General features: G+C 33.7%; 3 protein-coding genes across 13 annotated transcripts in view; 2 read left to right on the top strand and 1 right to left on the bottom strand.

Annotated features, from left to right (window-relative positions):
* Positions 1–11,428, top strand: part of LOC112045172 (carbohydrate sulfotransferase 11) — an 80,402-nt gene extending 68,974 nt beyond the window's left edge. For all 11 annotated transcript variants that reach the window (XM_052887902.1, XM_052887905.1, XM_052887904.1 and 8 more), the window contains 2 exons: positions 953–1,110; positions 2,993–11,428. In XM_052887902.1, the coding sequence (XP_052743862.1) occupies positions 953–1,110; positions 2,993–3,071 (237 nt within the window). In that variant the 3' untranslated portion in view covers positions 3,072–11,428. The remainder of the gene's footprint in view (positions 1–952; positions 1,111–2,992) is intronic.
* A 1,154-nt stretch (positions 11,429–12,582) lies between these two features.
* Positions 12,583–17,319, bottom strand: LOC112045161 (putative GPI-anchor transamidase). The gene is made up of 7 exons (XM_024081251.2): positions 17,121–17,319; positions 16,769–17,047; positions 16,316–16,524; positions 15,352–15,469; positions 14,547–14,657; positions 13,308–13,486; positions 12,583–12,718 (listed from the first exon to the last, which is right to left on the bottom strand). Exons 1-7 carry the CDS (start codon positions 17,193–17,195, stop codon positions 12,643–12,645), a joined length of 1,047 nt encoding a protein of 348 aa, XP_023937019.1. The 5' UTR covers positions 17,196–17,319; the 3' UTR covers positions 12,583–12,642.
* Positions 17,320–17,922: 603 nt separating this feature from the next.
* LOC112045162 (ras-related protein Rab-43) lies at positions 17,923–23,337 on the top strand. Its single transcript, XM_024081252.2, has 4 exons — positions 17,923–18,225; positions 18,294–18,378; positions 20,010–20,266; positions 20,888–23,337. Exons 1-4 carry the CDS (start codon positions 18,016–18,018, stop codon positions 20,987–20,989), a joined length of 654 nt encoding a protein of 217 aa, XP_023937020.1. The 5' UTR covers positions 17,923–18,015; the 3' UTR covers positions 20,990–23,337.
* The last annotated feature ends 520 nt before the right edge of the window (positions 23,338–23,857 follow it).

Genomic DNA, 23,857 nt, shown 5'->3' with positions numbered 1-23,857 from the left:
AAACATTCCCAGGAAGAAAGTAGTTTGAAATAAACCTTGACTGAGTTTGTTGTGGGCTCTTCGGAACCCTCGTAACATAAATTTTAAGTTTTCGACTATTATTACCACCATTAGATTAAATTAAATTATGACATTATCCTGACTTTTCAAAAGAGCTTGTAAACAAAGCCTAATTGAAATAAATGAATTTTGATTTTTTTTTTATTTTGCTGCCTGGCTGATAAAAAAAAATCCCTTATTGTCCACCTTTTCATCACTGAAATGAATGCAGTCAAGAACATACCTATCGATGATATCAATCCACACAGCTGCTGGAGACCAGCTTCCTCGCCAAACACATTCATAAACGGCGTTCGTCGACACTCACTCCGCCGAAACCTTGTTAATACAGTTATAGACACAAGTCTTGCACAAAGTCAATGTGATACCTTCAAAAAGTGCTTAATTACACTTTAAATCGCGTAGATTTGGTATTTTGGGCGACGGCAAGAAAACTAACTGTTACTAGCCCCTTACACCATACTGTTGATAAATAAATAAAATAAATTAAAAAAAGCCTTTTATTTCGCACATAAGTAAATTATACGAACTTATAGTAGAATAGGTTAATAAAATTATAATTTTGGTAACAAAACTAAAAAAAAATTACAATTTTAAAATTTTTGTAAGTACATTCTCAAGTAAGTTACTTTAATATATATAGTTTTTAAAAAAATAGTGCGATCCCCTCTATTTGAGGGTAAAGGCCTCCTCCAGAGATGACCAGTAGTCTCTATCTGTGGCTTTTTTCCTCCATTGTTTTCCAGCCGTCCTTTCAATGTCGTCTGCCCATCTACTTCTAGGTCTCTTTTACTAGTACCTACAGGCCCTGTCCATGCCGTCAGCCGAGAGTCCATCTATCGTCACTCATTCTTTTCATTCGTTGATAAATACTATTCTCTAAATTTTTCAGGAGGACCAGAGGTTCCTGATACAGATGGCGCGGCTGCAGGAGGTGATCAAGCCGGAGTGGCGGAACAGCGGCAAGGGCACCAACACCCTGCACAACATCAACCATCTGTACTCGCGCCTCAAGAAGGCTCAGCTCGACGGCCTATACAACTTGTACAAGTAAGTAGAGCTACTATCACGCATGATTTACAACTCGCGCCACTAGAAGACTCAGCTCGACGGCCTATACAACTTGTACAAGTAAGTAGAGCAACTATCACGAATGATTTACAACTCGCGCTTCAGAAAGACTCAGCTCGACGGCCTATACAACTTGTACAAGTAAGTAGAGCTACTATCACGAATGATTTACAACTCGCGCTTCAGAAAGACTCAGCTCGACGGCCTATACAACTTGTACAAGTAAGTAGAGCTACTATCACGAATGATTTGCAACTCGCGCCACTAGAAGACTCAGCTCGACGGCCTATACAACTTGTACAAGTAAGTAGAGCTACTATCACGAATGATTTACAACTCGCGCCTCAGGAAGACTCAGCTCGACGGCCTATACAACTTGTACAAGTAAGTAGAGCTACTATCACGAATGATTTACAACTCGCGCCTCAGGAAGACTCAGCTCGACGGCCTATACAACTTGTACAAGTAAGTAGAGCTACTATCACGAATGATTTACAACTCGCGTCTCAAGAAAACTCAGCTCGACGGCCTATACAACTTGTACAAGTAAGTAGAGCTACTATCACGAATTATGTACGACTCGCGCTTCTTGAAGACTCAGCTCGACGGCCTATACAACTTGTACAAGTAAGTAGAGCTACTATCACGAATTATGTACGACTCGCGCGTCTTGAAGACTCAGCTCGACGGCCTATACAACTTGTACAAGTAACTAGAGCTACTATCACGCATGATTTACAACTCGCGCCACTAGAAGACTCAGCTCGACGGCCTATACAACTTGTACAAGTAAGTAGAGCTACTATCACGCATGATTTACAACTCGCGCCATTAGAAGACTCAGCTCGACGGCCTATACAACTTGTACAAGTAAGTAGAGCTACTATCACGAATGATTTGCAACTCGCGCCACTAGAAGACTCAGCTCGACGGCCTATACAACTTGTACAAGTAAGTAGAGCTACTATCACGAAATATTTACAACTCGCGCTTCAGAAAGACTCAGCTCGACGGCCTATACAACTTGTACAAGTAAGTAGAGCTACTATCACGAATTATGTACGACTCGCGCGTCTTGAAGACTCAGCTCGACGGCCTATACAACTTGTACAAGTAACTAGAGCTACTATCACGCATGATTTACAACTCGCGCCACTAGAAGACTCAGCTCGACAGCCTATACAACTTGTACAAGTAAGTAGAGCTACTATCACGAATGATTTACAACTCGCGCCTCAAGAGGACCCAGCTCGACGGTCTATACAACTTGTACAAGTAAGTAGAGCTACTATCACGAATAATTTAAATATCACGTATTTTTTTAAATTTTCCAAACGTCAAAAACGCTGTCGTCCATTTTGTGACGTCACTAAAACACTTGATGTACTAAACGTCAAAATAATTGATAGCTAATATTTTTGTCAAACGCTCCGTTTGTAAAGGATTTAACGTCACGAAACAGTTGAAATATAGATCGTCATGGCCGACAGACGTTTTGGCTCGTATTGTCAAAAACTAAAATTTTCATGTAATCACGTCTCATAAAATACGATTTTTTTTTATCTAGTAGAACGATAAAACTATCTAAGAACTTTTAAAAAAAAGTGTCAACTAGCCTATTAAAACTGACCAACGAAATGCAAAAATAGTTAACCTGAATAAGTGTAATTATTCATTTAAACTTCATCCATCTGAGGCAAGATAAATTGATACAAAATACGACGAAACGCTTCGAGAAAAGATAGTACCTAAAGAACGCTTCCATTGTTTCGCCTTGGCGAGGACACTACCATGCCTCCAGATTTTTAAAGATAACAACACACTATTGTCTTATATTAATTCAATAATAACTTTTTTCTAGGTACGACTTCCAACTATTCAACTACACCGTAGACAGTTATTACGAAATAATACAGAAGGACGACAGCAGCCACGGATGAGCGAACGAAACCTCCATATTATGAATGCTTTATTTTGTACGCTACGAAGCGCGACAAGCTTGATTGATGACGAACAAAATATCGGAAAGACTGATTGTAAGGGAATATTATAATGGCCATTTTATCGATCCGTTGCTATTGCGTAAACTTTTTCATGGCAACAGGTCCGGATTTAGAAATAGGGCCCTGAAGCAAAGTAGTGACCTATATGGCCGACGCACACTTGGGAAGGGATGGCAGACTTTTAATTGAATAATGAATTTGATACTAATCCAATCGATATAAGGTGTATATTTCAATGTGCTAAGACTGTATGCGGCTGTGTAGTCGCTAGTTGAATGATCTAGCTTGTCTATTAAAAAGTGTGCGCAGGTCATTAATGAGTATTGAAACAGCTTATATGCAACGTTTTAGTTAAAATATTGTGGGACAAATTAATTTTAGTGTCTCAAACATTATTAGGAATACTTCGGTGTTGGTAAGAAAACTTTACCTAGAAATTTCTATTAACTATTGGTGTAGTATTCTTTATACCTCTTATGCAGGTCAAACCTCCCCTAAATCCAGCCCTGTTTTAGAAATACGACTATATTAAAACACCATAAGGGACAGTTTTACATAATTCAATATGTACTACATTTCCGTATACCGCAATTCGACGGTGACTAATGGTAAATTTTTGAATTCCCAAATTACGCGCTTATTTATTATCACTAAAAAAAATGCTGATTCTAATGATTCAGATAAGTTACGTATAAGTACATCTTCCTCAATTCAAAATGTAAATGCAACCATCCCATAAGGTATTTAAATACATAATTTATTATGATACGATGAAGGGACAAAAAATTGTTTGAACTTGTATCCTTTCTTTATCTAAAGCTTTCTTCGATTTTATTTGAGAACTATATATATTGTATTTTGTATAGGTTGTTTTCTACTTTCCGAAGAAGGTATAACTTTGAATGTAGTAGACTTGACAGAACAAACGCCTTTCTGTGTGCAAACTAAAGGAACGTCAGCAACATTACAACTAGATTTCATATGAGTTTCAACGCGAGACAAACAGTCTTCCTAAATTAGAATATCTATATTTGTATCCACCAAATAAATACGTTATCTACCATATTGTTACTGCCATTATGTTTATATTTCTTCGTCTTCTGCAATTAAAATCTAAGAAATACAATGTTAATGTACTCGTAATCTTTTTAAATATTAAAGACAGTTATTTTAAAATATAACTTTTGGCTTGGACTTTCTTGCATCAAGTTCGTATAATTTTACGCAAGCCATTATATATATCGGCTATGAATAAAATGTTAAAATGTATGTTTTTATCTGTGGCGTAACTACAGAATCTGATGCCCCATAGAATTGGAAGGGCTCCAGAAAAATCCTCACGTAGTATGTATAATGTTAGATTACTTTTGAGCTCACGGCTTGCGGGGCACTGCACTGGTTTTTATGTTTCTATTTTATTTTATTTATAAAATAGATTTTATAAAATAAATCGTGTTAAATGTTTCTTTTTAAATCTAAACAACTAAAGCTACGCAATTTAGCGAAGCATTTCAGACTACCTCCTCGTACCTGGTATGTTTGTTTCATAAAGTTCATATAATATGTAGGAAAGCCAGGTGTTAAGCAATGCGCACGAGTTATAAACGCGTAAGAGCCTTGCAGTTTTGAAATCGTTTTCGTTTGAAATAATTTATGTTATTTATTATATATAATGTATGTATGTATTTGTAATTTCAAAATGTCTTGACAGTAAGTGGCTCAGTTTAATTAAAATTTAATTGTAATTTTTATCACTTTTTCGATTATTAAGTTGAAGTACAATTTAGCTTCAAAATTAGAATAAAACGACTATCAGGCGTGATACTCAATGTGAACCAACCTTTTTGAGTAACCAACATTTTGCATGAAAAAAAAAAACAGCATAGCCTTCAAATGTATACCTAAGTAGGTATCTACGATTAAATTTTGTAATTGTATTATTTGTTTACTTGTCTAGCTGTCGTTATGAAGCCTTCTCGGTAGTATATCTTAACTGTTACCCTAAACAAATCTAGTACATACTAGTAAAATTATAAGCTTAAAATAGTGATTCCAAACTTGTAAATATTTTGCTGGTCTCTACACAAAAGTATTAAAAACTGTTTTTAACATAATTTTGCATTCACATAGATTTTTTAACTTTTGTTTTGAACTTTGGATGTCAGTTTTTGAGAAAGAAAATTATTTAAAAAAGTTTCTGAGGTTAAAAGGTTTCGTCTATTTTTTGTCTATTTTCCCATTCGCGTTTTAGAATACATACCTACCTGAAAACGACATTTTGATTTTTGTGAGGGACTTGGCAAAAAATTGTTGGTTAAATGTCATGATTAGTGTACCATACCTACTAGCTAATTAAATCTATATGGGTATTAGAAAATACTATATTTTACAATATATTCTATTTTAATATGATACAAAAATTTATTAGTGCTTCCGTATACTTAGATTTACAAGATTAATATGTAATGAAAATAATTGTGAAATATGTACGTAAGTAAATATTTTGTATGTTAAGCGTAAATGTTACCATCATGTTCAATATATTATCATCGAAATTCAGAAAAAAAAACATAAGACATTGTCTATACTCTATAATATTACGACCTTTTATAGATGTACCTATAATAATCGTTTTATGCAAAGTATATTAAAAAATTATATTGCCACTGTTAAAACATAGTACGTAATATTTAAAATTATTTGTCTACGAATAGGTACTTTATTAAGATAAGCTTTTTTTAAATAAAAAAAATTAAAATCATGGCATGGGTCGAATACAATTAAGTACATTTTTAATAATATTTCGTCTCATGATTAGATGTACCTACGCAAACAATATTCATATGATGATAAATTATTGTAACCTGGTACATAAAAATATAGTGCTTGTGTAGTATCTATGAATGAGCGCAAGATAGCAATTTAAATGCAACTTCACATCTTGCACAGTAGCGTAGCGATGTCAGGGCAACGGACCCGGATGATATAAAGGAAACAGCAGCAAACTTTTTGGAAAATCAAAATGTGGACGCGTCATTAGACCCATTAGATAAAATCTACCACATAAAAATACTCCTTCCAAGTAAATACATCGTTATCTTGTTTTTCAATAAACTATACGGTAATAAATCTGGATCGTTAATATATTTTTAGTTTTAAACAAATAATTTAAAGCGGGAGCGGAAATTTTGCAGTGGGCCCTAAGCGGCAAAAACCCTCGCTACGCTACTGGTTTTGTGCGTTATAAATTCTACACAAGAGATTGTTCTAGGTTTTAAAAAATACATTATACGTATCCTAACCTACACTGCTGTCTAATGACCAATATGAATGTGAGTTGTTATAATAGTTGATAATAAATGTCCAGACAGGGCCGCGCCACCTTTTATATAGGTAAATAACGTTCATGGTTATTCTGTTCACTATCGATCAATATTTAGGTCTATGGTCAAAGTTCACTTCCATTGAACTGACCTAGTTTTTGATTGTTCATATTTAAATTTTTATTTTTATTTATGTTCATAAGATAAGCTTTAATAAAAAATATACTGATGCCGACACAACCTATATTCTTATCGTAAGATAAAAGCGTATTGAGTGCGTGAAGTGTTTACAATGGCAAATTAAGGACCAGTGATAATATTAGGTCAATAAAATTAGGCCAACTGACAAATTCCTTGATAAGAAACCTTTGACACAGGCCTGTTTGGCGTCAGTCTCTGTCTGTCGTAGCCAAACATAGACTCCGCGCCACAAAACAAGTCCTGTAGACGCGGCGACAATGTCTTTATGGCGCTCATTGTCATTTGGTAAAGGAGATAGTCCAAAGTTGTATGGAACCCAGGATCAGTCATTGTACCCTAGCAGAAATAAAAGACGAATTTTTTTTACTATTTTTGATTATACAAATCTACGAATTTACTTTAATTCTTTCGTAATAATATTCATTATCTCCCAAGAAATGCAACATTAATAAGGACAATAATGGCGGATAGATGACGTTTTCAATGCAGTAATCGATTTGACGTTTGCTGTCAATTGTCATGTCATAGTTGCTCTATGAGCGCCATTTTCATATTTATTTTTATTTAGTTACATTTATGCACTTTAATAAATTTTAATAAAATCTCTTGTATTGTATAAATTTTAATGATACGGGGTACAAGAGTGGACCTGAAATCTCCTTTAAATTTTACTTCAGGTTTTAGCCGCGGAACTTATTTCGTGGCACGGAGTCTACCTGAAGATTACCTATGGTGGGAGCATAGGCTGATAAATAAAAAAGAATTTTTAGTTAAAAAATTGGTTACCTATGCAGTTCGGCTCCAATCAGACTTGTTGAAGTTATGGGAAATACTCCCGATCACCCTGTATAAAGTATCTAGTACGGGTGAAATAATGAGGTAAAGCTAGTGTGAATGAAATTGGATGGCGCGGTCCTGAACCTGTCCACTACAGCACTATTTCATATAAATAATGGAGAACGCAATGTATTGAATGAACCACTAAATTACACAACTGAGTCATCAACCGCGTGATACAGGGATGCGGGAGGGTTAAAAAAATCGTATATATTCTAATTTGCATTGCCTACATATATTGATATTTGAGCCGATGGACGTCGATGCACACAGTCCTTTTATAGGGACTTCCAAACTCATTCATGATCCTGAGCCATCTGCATCCAGCGAATATCTGCGACTCGCTTGATATCATCAGTCCACCTGGTGGGGGGTCGACCAACACTGCGATTTGTATTGCGGGGTCGCCATTTCAACACCTTGGGACCGTCCATCGGCTCTTCGAACTATGTACCCCACCCCACCCATTGCTACTTCAGTTTTGCGACTCGTTGGCTATGTCGGTGATTTTGGTTCTTCTGCGGATCACCTCATTTCTGATTTGATCACATAAGCATAGCTCGTTCCATCGTTCGCTGTGCGACTCTGAGTCTTGTTATGAGGATATTAATAAATGAATTATTTGGTAACCTGAAATTAGCTGAGCATTAACTAAATGTATCTTTATGTAAGAATATTGACAAGTGATATTGTATCAGCTGTCCTAATTCACCTCATGAAATAAATAAATAAACAAGTGGTATCAAGTGGAATAGACGCCTCACGGTAAACGATTTCATTCATTAATTATATATGTTCGTGTTATCTCCCGTATCTCTTTCACTCCCATCTGACGTCATTTTCCGCATTGTACCACGCAGACGAAGTCTCAGTTATGCAGTTTATTATAGGCATAAGTTTACTTTGTTTATGTTTAAGATTAAAGGAATATATTATGTAATTATAATTAAAATTGGATCAATTTCGATTTAACCGTATATCCTGACTGTAGAGTTTAATTCGTCATTTTGATTATTATTTATTTATAGTTAATTTTATAAATTAAGTAAAATAATACTCGTCACATAAAAGTGCTTTTAGCATAATACAAGTACAAAGTTAGTACCTATACAAAGATAATATATAAATGATCGTGGAAATTCCGATATTTCTAAACAATTCTTTATATCTGGCTCTCGCTCATAATCTAATGCTTATTGATATACGAGAAACAGAGAGGAAGCTACTCTAATGCGTGCCCCTGCTATTAGCAGCGTTTAGAAATATCCTAGAATTATTTCGTTATTTTTACATTTAGGTACGGCCTTATTTATAAACATCGATTCGGATTTAATACTCTAATTTCTTCAAAGTCAACTTTAAATAGTAGTAATAAGGTCCACTTTGAAGAAAATTGGGGTTAAAATCTTAATCAATGTATACAAATATGGAGGTTATTGTTTAATTATATTGCAATTATAAATTGCACCATTGTATTAAAATATATTTCATTTAATTTATTATTGCATATTAATTATATTAATAGTTTCGTGAATTCACTGCAAAAATACTGACAAGAGGCGGCATAAAAGTCATTTATTGCATTATTAAAATATTTTTCTTCAAAATTAATAAATATTATTTTTCATTTGCTTACATTTTACATATTTACATATTTAAATTTCCAAAATTATGATTTTGATTTTTATATGTATGTTTTGTTAAGTTACGTTAACTAGTCGTTAGTATATTATTGAGGTTTTTGAGATAAAATGTTTTAGGAGACAATATAAAGCGATGTAGAAAGTACTGGCACACATTATAGAAATATGTAATGGCCGGCGTTCACAAATCACATTTATCACTGTTAAAACTATTATGAGCATTGCTAGCGTTGAAATAAAGTCGAAAATTGATCAACAAATCAACACGCCTCGTGACGTAACAGTATGAGGTAGTTTGCGTCAGCAGTTGTGCGACGTAGTCTGCACCAGTAGTTATTGGGGATGACGGATTCTGCACCGACCTCTATCTATTATTTGTGGCGAAATTAGGGCCGCCTTGGTAGTGTATACATGATTAATAAATAATAGAGATGCGCCGAGTAACACTTTTGCCGAGTAACGAGTACCGAGTTTTACTCGGTTAAATTTTTTTAAACCGAGTACTCGGCCGAGTACCTCGGTTCAATCAAATTCCCATTTCGCGCGCGTAAACAAGTATTAATTCAATTTAATTCAAAATTGTTTTTTTCAAGGCTTAGTTTACAAGCCACCAGCTCAGAAGGCGCAGTCTCCTGTTGAGAATAGCGACGGGAAACTCAACAGTTACTCTTTTAAATCTTTTTATTTTAATTTTATTTCAATTTAATTGAGATTTTCAAAGATTTCCTAAATTACTGAAAAATACTTTTTGATTAACACTGTTGTTTTAATTATATGCACCTAAGTAATGCTTTTCTTAAACAAGGTATACTCGGCATTCACCGACCGAGTCATTCGGCCGAGTACGAGTATCAAAAAATCCGCCGAGTACGCCGAGTACCGAGTATCAACCGAGTACTCGGCCCATCTCTAATAAATAACAATAACAGTATCAAAAATAAAGACTAGGACTAGGAATTTCTAAATCGTGATAGGCATATAAGTGGGTGCCGGTACTTAATTTATTATGTAGTGAAACAATCTGCAAAGATTTGTGAGCCTCTAATGTTAAATATTATAGTTTTAGTTATTTAAATTAAATAAAATTTTTTGTTACAAATGTAGCGTAAGCCCATTAAAATGTTGACATATAATTAAATAGTGAATACAAAAAGACATTTAATTTTTCAAAGTAATGTAGTTAATAGAATTATTTTAAGGGACTATTATTTGTTTTTGTTTTAAACTATTCCTTAGGATACCTAGGTCAGATTTGCCGGAACTTTAAAATGCATAATATTATGTTTAAGTTAAATTAATTAAAATATTTAATGTTATGGTTAAGTGGCATACCCATAACCAAATCAGCTATGTTATTGTAAAAAATGTCTAAACTTAAGTGCATAAAATACAATTTCAAGTAATAGCTTTACAGTTCTCATCATATAAGTTTGCCGCTCTGAATGTAGTATTCGTAAAGCAGACTTCCGAACGGCAAAGTTATTGGACTCTGACTGTACCTACTCCTTTAAAATGTCAAAAAATTTACTCATTGTAAGTTTATTGATTTCAGATTTCTCTTTAACTTAGCGCATGTTGGTGCAATAAAAAATAATTATTCTATAATTCGCTTGTAGTACTTAGTAGAATTACAACTACTTAGTACGTACAAACTAACGTAGATTTTTGTGTACAGTCAACATCAACAATGTTTAAATATACGTTGAAAAACGTATTAATTAAAATACCATTACAATAATAAGTTGTAACTTGTAGGTATATATGAGTACTGTCAGTAAACAAACAATTATTTTACAGTTATTTCAAAATTAATTCCATTTTTGCAAATAACGGAGGTATCCCGAATCCTATAATCTGCTGCTAATTTTCAACTTTCAATAGTACATTATTGAGCCTTTGCCTGTGCAGTACAGGGATTCCAAATTCAAATTTTGAATTCCTGTATCATGCAAAAGATGAGCTGTGAGGCTATTCTATATATTTTTTAATAAAAAACACGGTTTACGTTTTTCATCTTGACTGTACACTGTATATATTGTATTTGACTGTAATAGTTATATGGAAAGAATGTTAGACCAAAAATAATGGCCTAGATAGTAACTGAAATGGTGCTATAGTCCTTTAGATTTTGATCTCATATCAATTTGAGAGCGTGCATGTTGATGCTACTGTGTTGATTGCAAACTATCGAATCGGTTGTGTTAAATGATGTTAAAGAAAATTTTATTCTTAGTACTTATAGAGAATAATAAATATGAGTTTAATTCAGAATAAATTTGTTTTAATTGTGGCCCTTTTTCTTGATGAATTATTGATTTAATTCATTACCTTTTAAATTTAAATGATAATTATAATCTAATATATAAATCATGTGTCACATTGGCTGTCTACGATGCGACTCTTGAACAACTTAACCAAATTTACACATCGGGCGTAGTTATGACGACCGTGGCGCAGTGGTATGCGCGGTGGATTTACAAGACGGAGGTCCTGGGTTCGATCCCCAGCTGGGCTGATTGAGGTTTTCTTAATTGGCCCAGGTCTGGCTGGTGGGAGGCTTCGGCCGTGGCTAGTTACCACCCTACCGACAAAGACGTACCGCCAAGCGATTTAGCGGTCCGGTACGATGTGGTGTAGAAACCGAAAGGGTTGTGGATTTTCATCCTCCTCCTAACAAATTAGCCCGCTTCCATCTCTACTGCATCATCACTTACCATCAGGTGTGATTGTAGTCAAGGGCTAACTTGTAAATAATAAAAAAAAATGTTCAAGTTGAAAGATATGGTAGGGTAGGGGTAAGGTAGAGTAGGGGTAGGGCAGCATTAGGGTAGAATTAAAGTAACCCTAAATTTTCATCCTTTTACCATCAACCTCCATTGTTTTATACTGATAAGACAAAACAATGTTTGCGGGTCAGCTAGTCTATACTGATATTAGATCAGAACTAAATAGTCAATTTTAGAGTAGGGGTAGGTTAGAGTAGGACAGGGGTAGAGAATGAGTCAAAACGAAGCTTGACCGGGTCTATTAGTCTATTATAAAATATGAATCATCATCAGTCTATTTATACGGTCCCTTTCTCCATATTATAGGAGAAAGAATTTGGATATTAGACCCATCATACTGCTGCAATGCGGCTTGGCGAGGTAAAGTATTGTGCTTTTCCAAGTGATTGACAGACTCCAGAGCAGTGGCGTGCACTTCATACATGCAAAAATACTTTGCCTACCCTAAAGACTCCATACAAATCTATGTTGGACCATAGAATATATTAGTTGGACAAGGACTTTCCCAATTTTTACTTATAGTGCATACCCTAGTGCAAACCTTATGGACGCCACTGCTCCGGAGGTATTTTAATATCATGTAAGAAACAGTTAAAAAAATTTGATTGCTATTTTTTTTAATTTGACCTAAGACATGAAGCTCAGAAAAACAAATAAAAAACCTTTAATATTTTAATTGAAATTGTGACAAATAATAAATTAATTATTATTAAGTAACTTATACAGTAGTCTTGACTAGGTGCATAGGAAACTGTGGTAGGTATTCCCTTTTTTCTTGTACTTTGGTTTTGTTCCTGCAAAGAAACAGTTTTATTAAAACACTAGCGGCCTTAGACCTCTTTAATCCGGCCCTATCGCAAATTCCTTAGTGGATACCTATTCACTATAAACTACCTCCCTGCTAAATTTTAGCTTTGTACATCAGGTTTTCGAGATGAATGACCTTTCACATTTATATATTAAGATGTCCATTTTCAATTACAATTTACTGAAAGAAAGTAAAACTCGGAATTTCCAACCAAGAAAGCAGTTATCATATTGTAGTAGTATTCTTTAATTGTACCTGCGTAACTAGCTTCTATTAATTTATTATAAAACACGTCTAAAACTCACGTGATACATCGTCGAAGTCGGTCAGTTTGGATCGTGCCGCGTTGCAAGAACCAACTCATGACTAAGGGCTCCGTATGGTTCGAAACTAATCAGGCACAATCCGACGTTATATCACGTGTGTTGTAGCCGTGTTTTATAATATATTAATATGAATAACATTCACGATAGTCTAAATTATAAAATAACTAACACCTATTATTAACAGATATTTTATATATTGGTAAAAACATTGTTAATACCATTAATTAAATTATAAATCATTTTACTTACAATGAAATATTCTTCCTTCTCTTTGGTACCTCTTGAATGTCTATGGGGTCTGTAGTTATGATGACCCGTCTAACAGACCCAAAGAAGTCTGTAATTGGAACTTTGCTCGGATCTCTCTTAAATAAATCTCTGCGAACACCAACTGTTGATATGCAGACCTTTTTTGGACACACAGCAAGCTGGAACATAAGTTAAAATATATGTACCAATATGCCTTTTTAAATAACAAATATATGATAATTATAATTATACTATTTACTTTTTTTCAATTCACATGCCTTCTTTTTTGAGCCCAAAATGTAACTTAACTTAGCCTTAACTTAGCCTTGCTCATACATTAACATAAGCAACTTAATAATAATAATTTATTTATTTGCTTTAAACATGGGTTATACAATATGGTTATGGTTAATAAAATTAAACATACATTTCAATCCGAACATGTTTTGCTGTTATAGGCGTGCAAAATATTTATGAAAACGTAGTGTTAATAGAGCAATGAGATTATTATACTATATTAGCTACAAAAGAGAAACAAAAATAACAATCCAAAAAAAAAAACAATAAAACAATAAAAGAGAAATGTCATGTCATAATTTTTAAAATGTCAATGATTACAATTATTATTCAAAATTTTAGTTGAAAAAGTCTAATAACTATAAGTTATAAATATTTGCATCTATTAATTTATTAAAAATATAATTTCTAAATTCAACATATGTCATATCTTTGACCTTTTCGGGTAAATAGTTAAAATTTTTTACCGCCATACAATATACATTGTTTTTGTAAACACTCATTTTTTGTAACGGTACTTCTAGCTTATGTTTCTGCCTATTGTTACGGCGGTCAGTTTTATGAGTGAATAAATCATTATGCTTTTTTACAAAAAATACACATTTTGTATATGTACAACACTGGTAAGGGCAAAATCTTTTTTCTTTTAAATAATGGTCGACAACTGTCTAGATAGTCAACGCCACATAAACTACGCATACATCTCTTTTATGCTCTAAATACTTTAATTGAGTCAACCGAGTTTCCCCACATAATTAATCCGTATATTAATGTAGATGATACATATGCATGGTAGGCAACAGTGGCCACTGCTTCTGATACCGTTAACTTAGACTTGTTACTTAACTTAGCCTTAACTTAGCCTTGCTCATACATTAACATAAGCACATATACATTTCTTTTATTTAATTTAAAATTTATAATAATAGATAAGATACTTACAAATTCAGACATGGTTTTCTTGCTACTGGGATTAACATTTTCTAGAAACTCCAACACATAGTATGTGTATCTGTCAATGATATACACTCCTATGGCTGAGTCAACATGGTGCTGAAAACAAAACAATAATTTATGGTGGCTCTGCCACACACTGAAAATGCATACGCATCGTTAGTGTGAATGCTGACCTCTGCTGAACCGATTTTAACACTGGAAGATAGAGTCCATGGACAAAAACATCCATGGATTTGTTAAAAGCTGAATTTGGCACAGACAAAATCAGGGCACTTGTCTATACTAATATTATAAAGAGGAAAACTTTGTTTGTATGTTTGTTTGTTTGTTTGATTGTAATGAATAGGCTCAAATACTACTGGACCGATTTTAAAAATTCTTTCACCATTCGAAAATAGGGTTCCGTAAGATATTTGGGTTTTTCGGACACAAGGTGTAAAAAATCAACCAGAAAAGTAGGGTAGGGGTAGGGTAGGTAGGAGTAGGGTAGGGGTAGGGGTAGGCTATGGGTAGGCTAGGGGTAGGGTAGAGGTAGGGTAGTTGAGGATAGGGGTACTTGAAAGTTTACATCGAGTTTCACGCGGACGAAGTCGCGGGCGTCGGCTACTTGAGTAATTAATTTACAAATACACAAACTTTAGACATTTTTAATCTTGTAAAAGGATCATTCAATATCAGTACACGACTATGAACTAAGTTGAAAATTATTTTCATTTTATAAATTCAACAAATATTTCTACTGTTACACAAAGAACTACAAAAACCAACACAGAAGTGACAAAATACTCACAGAAAGTGAATCCTCTCCCACTAGACTGCTGGCAGTGGCGAGTATGTTTGGTGAGTAGAATTTCTCATACATAGAAGAAGCCTGACATGTGTCAATAATGCAGAAAATCTCATTATATCTGAAAATAAAATTATAACATGAACATTTCATCATAAGAAACTTATGCTAACTTATCTTAATAGCTATATAAATCATGCCCATGTGGAATGGTGGCAAGAATACTGGCTGCGTTTCCACATTAGACAGTCAAACTGATCCTGTGACAGTTGCACTTGTCATTTTACTGACTGGAATTAATAATCATAGACCCATAGAGGATTAAAATTTATTTAATGCACTGTATTGTCTGGTGGGCATTCCTCTTTGCACATACCTATGTGTATGTTCTTTTTACACTGTCAGTTTTAAGTGTTGAGTATTTTTCCTTATTCTAAGATTCTCATTCCAGTGACTGTTGCAGTCATTTCAGTCACAGTTGAACTTGTGACATTTTACTAGTAAAACAACATTTCAGTGACAGTCCCACCTGTCATTTTACTGACTTTGATTAATAACCGTGGTATATGGTATATTTGACAGCCGCGTGGTGCAGTGGGGAGTGACCCTGCTTTCTGCATCCACGGCCGTGGGTTCGATTCCCACAACTGGAAAATATTTGTGTGATGAGCATGGGTGTTTTCCAGTGTCTGTGTGTATTTATACATTATATAAGTATTTATATGTAGTATATAATTGTATATTAATATTATAATATCAACTATTTTAGCACCCATAACACAAGCTACTCTGTATGCTTACTTTGGGGCTAGATAGTGATGTGTATTGTTTAAGTATATATGTACAGCAGCAAGCCATAAAATCAAAAATTATTTTATTGAATAATCGTAGAATAGTAAAGAGAGGATTAATATTTGTTTGGAATTTAAGATGTGGGTCGTGATAGTTGTATAAAAAAGAAATATACCTTCTTTTCTGCCACATCTGTTCGAGTGCATCCGCAAGTTCCTGACTTGTTATTTCCTCTGAGTCTTGAAACTTGAGAAAACCATCACCACCATGTCCAGTGAGGTATATGAGGATATTGCTTCCTTCATCAGTGAGGAGACGCTTTGACCTTGGTGTGTCTGGGGGTACCCGTCCCGTTAGGAGACGAACAAAACTTTCAACTGAAACCTGAACACATTTAAGTATTTAATTTACTCAAAATAGACTAGCTGACGCCGCGCGGTTTCACCCGCGTGGTTCCTGTTCTCGTAGAAATAGGGGGATAATATATAGCCAATAGCCTTCCACGATGAATTGGCTATCTACAACTGAAACTTTTAACAACAATATGAATGTCTCTAGTGGGGATACTCATGTCACATACCAACATCAATTCGATCATTTCTGGCACCAGAAAAAATTATGTACTAACCTCATAGCCCCTATAATCGACTTCAACATCATCACCATAAACATTGATTTGTTCGTGAGCATTGTTGAATACAGTCGCCGGTCGAGGGTTTCTCGGGTTGCAGGCCATGTCGTCGGATATCATCAGTATTATCTGACTATCTGGGATCCCTAATCGCTTCACACTTCGGTATATTGATAACGCGTTCGCCACATGCCGATAGTTGAACCAAAACCTTGACGTATCAACCAACACTGCCCAGTTATTTGTATGATTCGACTTCTGGAACCGTTCTGGAATCTAAAATCATTAAATGCTTGTAAAGAAGTCTTATTAATTGCGATTTTTTTATGAAAAATTGAAAAATGTTTACCTCGACAGCGTCGCATAGATTTAAAGTAAATAACAATATAACGAAAGAGAAAACTTTCTTTATGTTAGCTAACATTTTAAGAATAAAAGTATTTATTGCGGTTAAATAAGTTAAAACTCATTTAATTAAATGAAATTTCTCTAATTAGATTATTATCATTATCAGTATTGAAAATTATTTTGTAAACAGTAATGACACTGACGGTGACGTGAGAATGAGATCACAGACCACAAATGAAGAATGAGATCAAGATGACAGATGACATTGACAGTTCTAATCAGCATGGCCAACACTTAATTTGTCTTAGGCCTACTACGGACTACTTTAGTATTTTAGTCGAGTACAAAAAATTTTTGGATTTACCGCCCAAAAGTTGCTCGTACTCGACTAAAATACAAAAGTAGTCTGTACACCCTATTAGAATCCCTAGAATCTTTTATCTATGGTATCTATGCCAAGAATGACTAAATATGTTCCTTGGCCTAGAATCATAGATTTACGATTCTGTATCTGTATAAGTACATAGAATTGTAAAAGAAAAATTCGCCACTTGTAAAGTAAACCCATTAATATTATTTTTTACAGTTTTAGAGCCATTTTACAGCAGTCTGGCAATCTGTCTGTAGTTACTTTAAATCATCTGTGCAAGTGAACTGTGGCCTCCACAAACAGCTCAATAAAATAGGCCACTTCTGTGTCTTCTTGACTCTTGATTTACAGATTACTTTAGTTCTGTCAATCCTGACAGACATAGTCAAGGACAATTCTCACTTGTCATTTGTCAATGTCAAATCAGTCCGAGTGAGAACGAGAAGTTTTGTTTTTGGTGTGGTTGTCAGGTGAACGACGTAAACATAATTTTAATTTTAGTAAAATTTACTTAATTATCGTCGTCATGAGTAGCCGCAATCCCAACACTTTAATGAGTGTTCCAGATGAACAGTTCGATTATCTATTTAAAATTGTGCTCATTGGTGACTGTGGGACCGGTAAAACATGCATAGTGCAACGTTTGAAATCCGGTAATTTCATAGAAAGACACGGTAATACAATAGGCGTAGACTTTTCAATGAAAACTTTAATAGTAGACGGGAAGAAGGTCAAGGTACGTAGTGTAACTATTTGAATTTGTCTACAAACTGTATAAAAATGTAACTGTTGTGATAAAATTAGCTTCAGATATGGGACACTGCTGGACAAGAGAGGTTCAGGACAATAACACAAAGTTACTATCGGTCGGCGAACGGAGTTATTATAGGTACGTTTTATTGTATAATTAAGTTGTTTACACCTACCAGGAAACATTTACTTTCCCAACTCGTACATCATCATGTATGAGTGACTTTACTTTCCTAAGTTTTTGTTGAATTACAAACATTACTATTTCTGTGTTGTAGTATAATTGAGATATCTATGTATGATAAATTATTGAAGTGTGTAAATGAGCACCTACATTATGTTATTACATTACTAGTCTATTTTAATGGCATATTTACCTAAATAGCCACATAAGCTAACTGCTAGTCCAACAACGCAGTAAACAAACTAACTCTTGAAGACAGTTGACTTAAAAAAACAGTTCATCATCGTCATTATTATCAATCCATATTTGGCTCACAGCTGACTTGTGTATCCTCTCAGAATGAGAGGGAGTAGGCCAAATAGTCCACCACACTGGCCCAATGCGGTATCATCAGATCAGTATGGCTGCTGCACATATTGTTATATTGTACTTGAAATCATGTTATTAAAAGTATAAAATTGTGTAATAAGATTGCTGCTAGATAACTCATCATTTGTGTGCTGGTTTATAAATTAAAACCAAAGTGTCTGTGAGTGTGCGTATGTTATTTTTAACATGAGTATGACTCAGTTACATTATTATCAATCTTTCACTATCAGTATGGAGTAACACAACATGTTAGTGTAATTTAACACAATTCAGTATACAATTTGTCATTGTTTTGTATTAGATCACGACTAACAATGTTTGTTTGGAAAAGAGTATGCAGATTGTACTGTGTGAAAAGGTGCAGCATAGCATATACATTTGTTACCTTTCAATTATTATTAAATTGCACAGTGATTAAAATAAACATTAAAATCAACTAACACAACAGCTAATCCATGAGAGGTGCAACAGTATTAATTGACTTTATTTTTAGATCAGTTATCAATGAGTAATATGTAATTGATTGATCATAAAACATTAGGTGCCAATTTGTGCTTCATCATTTCTTCTATCCTTCACTCCTCTTACTTAGATTTTGTATTGTCTCACAAAGGTCAAGGACCAAGAAGCTAATTGGTCATATTTTGTATTAGGTAGTTCATTTAATCCCTAATTCAGGCAATTATTTGAAACATCATTCATGAAACTAAAGCTTAAGTGTATAGTCACAAAATATTTCATGATAGAAATATCACATAAAGTTATAATGGGATTATTTTATTATATTTTCCTTAAACACCAAAACTGAGCTGTGATAGCCCAGTGGATATGACCTTTGCCTCCGATTCCGGAGGGTGTGGGTTCGAATCCGGTCCGGGGCATGCACCTCCAACTTTTCAGTTGTGTGCATTTTAAGAAATTAAATATCACATGTCTCAATCGGTGAAGGAAAACATCGTGAGGAAACCTGCATACCAGATAATTATCTTAATTCTCTGCGTGTGTGAAGTCTGCCAATCCGCATTGGGCCAGCGTGGTGGACTATTGGCCTAACCCCTCTCATTCTGAGAGGAGACTGGAGCTCAGCAGTGAGCCGAATATGGGTTGATAAGAAACACCTAAACACACACAACACATCACATATGATTAGAAACACAATCACACACATTCAAGTTTTTGTGAATGATAGCAAATAAATTTTTTTAAATTTTTTACAGTGTATGACATCACAAAGAGATCCACATTCCTCTCCCTACAGAAGTGGATTGAAGAAGTGAGACGGTACACATCTTCCAACGTCATAGTGTCTCTAATAGGGAACAAGTGTGACCTCACAGACCAACGTGAGGTGGAAGCTGACGAACCAAAGTCTTTTTGTCGTTACGTCCCTGAGATTATGTTTGTGATGGAGACATCGGCAAAGGACAATACAAATGTTGAAGACACATTCCGAAGTTTGGCAACAGAGTTGAAGGTAAAGAATAAAGATTAATTTAAACAATATTAATTTTGTGTAGTACATGGAATAAGGGTCTGAAGTATATCATTATCAATTATTAATAAATGTTAAGGATTTCATAGAAAACTTAATTTAAAAATGATTAAATTTTTCCAAACATCAAAAACCCTGTTGTCCATTTTGTGACGTCACAATGTTACTTGATTTCATTAAATGGAATAATCGTCAAACTAAGCATTAACTAGTAATTATGTCAAACATTCTGTTTGGTTAAGGTTTAGTGTTAATGTGACGTCACGAAATTTATTAATGTCAATGTACTCAGGTCTCAATAAAATTTTTTTTTTTCAATTTAGTAGTACGCTAATGAACAACTTTAGACCTTTTTAAAAAAGTGTCAAATAGCCTATTCCTATATATCATTTCCGATACATAAGTAGAGGTAGGCAGAAACCACATCCTTTGACTTACTACAATTCTTTCTTTGCTTCTTCCATTATTATCAATCCTTTCATACGTTTTTGTCAGTTTAGATTACTCTTGACATGGCCTTTTATTGAGAATATCGGCCAGTTTTATTGACAAAGCACTTTCAAAATGTTACATTTAAATTCATAATTTTATAATTATTTCCAGAGACAACATGACAGCAGTGAAGGCCCCCCTGCCGAATCAGACTCAGTTGTACTTGGAGACAGTCATTCTGTAACCAGATGTCAGCCTTGTAGGTCCTCCTAGGTAAACTATTGCAAAATAGATAATCTGCCATTAATTTTATTCTAGTGGCCTGGATGATAACCAAATATTTTTTTCACAATGTCACAATTTGTTGGCTATGAATGCTTTGTAAATAATAATATAGTTTATAATTTTTTGGTGATAATACTGTATAATTAAAAGAAACAAACAACATGCCAAGATTATAATTTTAATTAAACTCTAAACAGATGTAAACTAAACCTAAAACTATTCACAGGTAATTTCAGGATTTGCAAAACAAACTATCATTTTTGAATACCATCATTCATAACCATTGCCTGGCTATATTTGGCTCACTGTTGAGCAAGAGTCTTCTCTTAGAATGAAAGGGATTAAGGTCCACCACGCTGCAGACTGGCCTAGATGGTGGTATACCACAAGCTTCCATATTATTTTTTCTGAGTCTTGGGGTATTTTATGTAATGCAAGTCAAACAAAAAATTTTTTTATGTTTTCAAGTTTCTTGCCTATACAGTATTAGTAAGTAATATTGAAAAAATGTCACAAAACATCAGCCTATTATAGTTAAGGTAATTTTTTGCACTTATTTGTACCAATCGGGTGCTAAGAAAATATACTTGAATAACACCTTATGTTCTATTTTTAGATGCTTATTTAAATGATCTAGCGATTTTGCTATGGATATAAATAACAAAAAATGTATAATATTTTTTTAGTAGCTCATTATTTTTAATAAGCTTGTTTTTCAGTTGAAAATATATAATTAAGGATAATTGAATTTAATAAGCAATGTTCTAAATCAATTTATAAAACTTAAGCAATTGACACTACCTCTAATATTATTGTTACTAAACTATACACTTTATGTCATCGGAAGTTTAACTAAACTATCTAACTATCTTAGATTATTAATTCCAGTCATTAAAGTGAAAGTTGCACTTGCTATTTTACTAGTAAAATGACATTTCAGTGACAGTTGCACTTGCCATTTTACTAGTAAAATGACATTTCAGTGACAGTTGCACTTGTCATTTTACTGACTAGAATTAATAAACGTACAATAAAAAGAAGAGCCTGATTAAATAATTGAAAAAAGGCATGATATTAACGATTACAGTTAACCTGGTTTCTTCAGTTAGAAACCTTGTTAATAAGGTTTCTTACTGAAGAAACCTAACACTAGGTCTAGACTAGGCACGCCGGGCTTATACGACTGATCGTTCTTTACTAAAGCCAAATACGATGTGTACTGTATACCAACAAACAAATTAAAATGAGGGTATAAATCGTTAGTAATTTTACAACTAATAAAAAATATAATTAACTTGTTCTTAAATTAATGAAAATAAAGATTAATAAGTTAAATCCAATTAGAAATAGTTAATATATTTAAATATTTAATTTACTTAAAAAAAATAAGGTACGAAATGACATGCGTTTTCTACCTTCATTTCTAATTTGTTTATTGGTAAACATTGTACTCCCAGTTTGGCTTTAGTATAGTCATTGTTGCTGCCTAGTGCCCAAAATGCTTAAGAATCAATTATGATATTGTCAATATTAATTTAGTTTAGTTAGAATTTCCGTGCTTTAGTTTGATAAGACTCACTTCAACCAGTGATACCATGCATTCTGGCTTTGATGCCTAAAATATAATTTATGTAATGACCTTAGCTACACTATTAAAACGTTGTAATCAAATCCAAGAAGTCGAGTGCCTTCCTGCCTATTGGATTAATGTTTCATATAAAGGTAGCATATGATCATGGCAAAGCAATGAACATTACTGTAAAAATGCGTAAACTTTAAATGTTGTTTTTATTAAATAAATGTAAAGTGTGGCTTAAGCAAAACTAGGTCAATACATAATTAGTAAAAAAATCACATTTTTACATCTTTAGTTATTGTATGATGGCTTTAAAATCTAATTATGTAAATATGAAGAAAAATATCTCATTTAAGTTAAGCGTATTATAATTTGTAAGTCTGTCAGTCAGTTTCGATAGTGTAAATACTATATAATAATGCATATTTGTACCACCTATTCGAGACTGAAGTACGCGCCATAATAATGATTGTTATTGTAAAAAAATATACTTATTTTTTTTCTAATGCTGATTGCACATTAAAAGCCTCTTGTGGTTAAAGCTGAACTCAATTATTAGAGTAAGAATGTGTTGGGTTATTCTCTAATTCGTGTGTATTTCGAAGGATAAATAGCAACTTAATTAAGTGATACAGAAAATGTTTTTTTTTGTATATTTCCTTTATCAAACCATTGATAATTGCTTGGCGGCAAAAATTAAGTGCGACAAAATTGATTTTGTTTCATTCAACTAGTTTATTATTTTTACATAACAAACTAGGCTCAAAAAACTATACTATACTGTAAGAATATAATAATAAAAAAAGTAGTTTTCGTGTATATAAAAGGGCGGCAAAATTTATCTTTGCCCAGAGCGACAAAATTGCCCCTTATTGGATGCACCAAAACCTTCAGTGGGCGGCAAATATAAGTAAAATGCGTGTAAAATATAAGTAAAACGGACTCTGTTGATCGATTCAGTGGAAAGAGGCTACTTAAGTTCAGTAATGTCTGTAGACCTTACACTCAATTTTTGCACTAAAGAGTGATTGACCCAAATGTCACAGTGTTCCATTCCCATCTTTAAATTTTATGGGACCAACTTGACAATACTTTTGACATATCAAATGTCATTTATATGCCTAATTTGTAGCTCTCTTTGTAATGTGCGATCAGCATAGATGTGATGTGGTGTAAATATTGTTTATTTTGTTTGTGGTAAATATTGTTTATTTTGTTTATCTGAAAAATACTCTATCGTGTTTCAATATTTTCGTCCCAGTGAAACGTGCTTTTGTGAG

The sequence above is a fragment of the Bicyclus anynana genome, chromosome 20, assembly GCF_947172395.1.
Source record: "Bicyclus anynana chromosome 20, ilBicAnyn1.1, whole genome shotgun sequence".
Lineage (NCBI taxonomy): Eukaryota > Metazoa > Arthropoda > Insecta > Lepidoptera > Nymphalidae > Bicyclus > Bicyclus anynana.
This window is presented reverse-complemented; position numbering and strand designations above follow the sequence as displayed.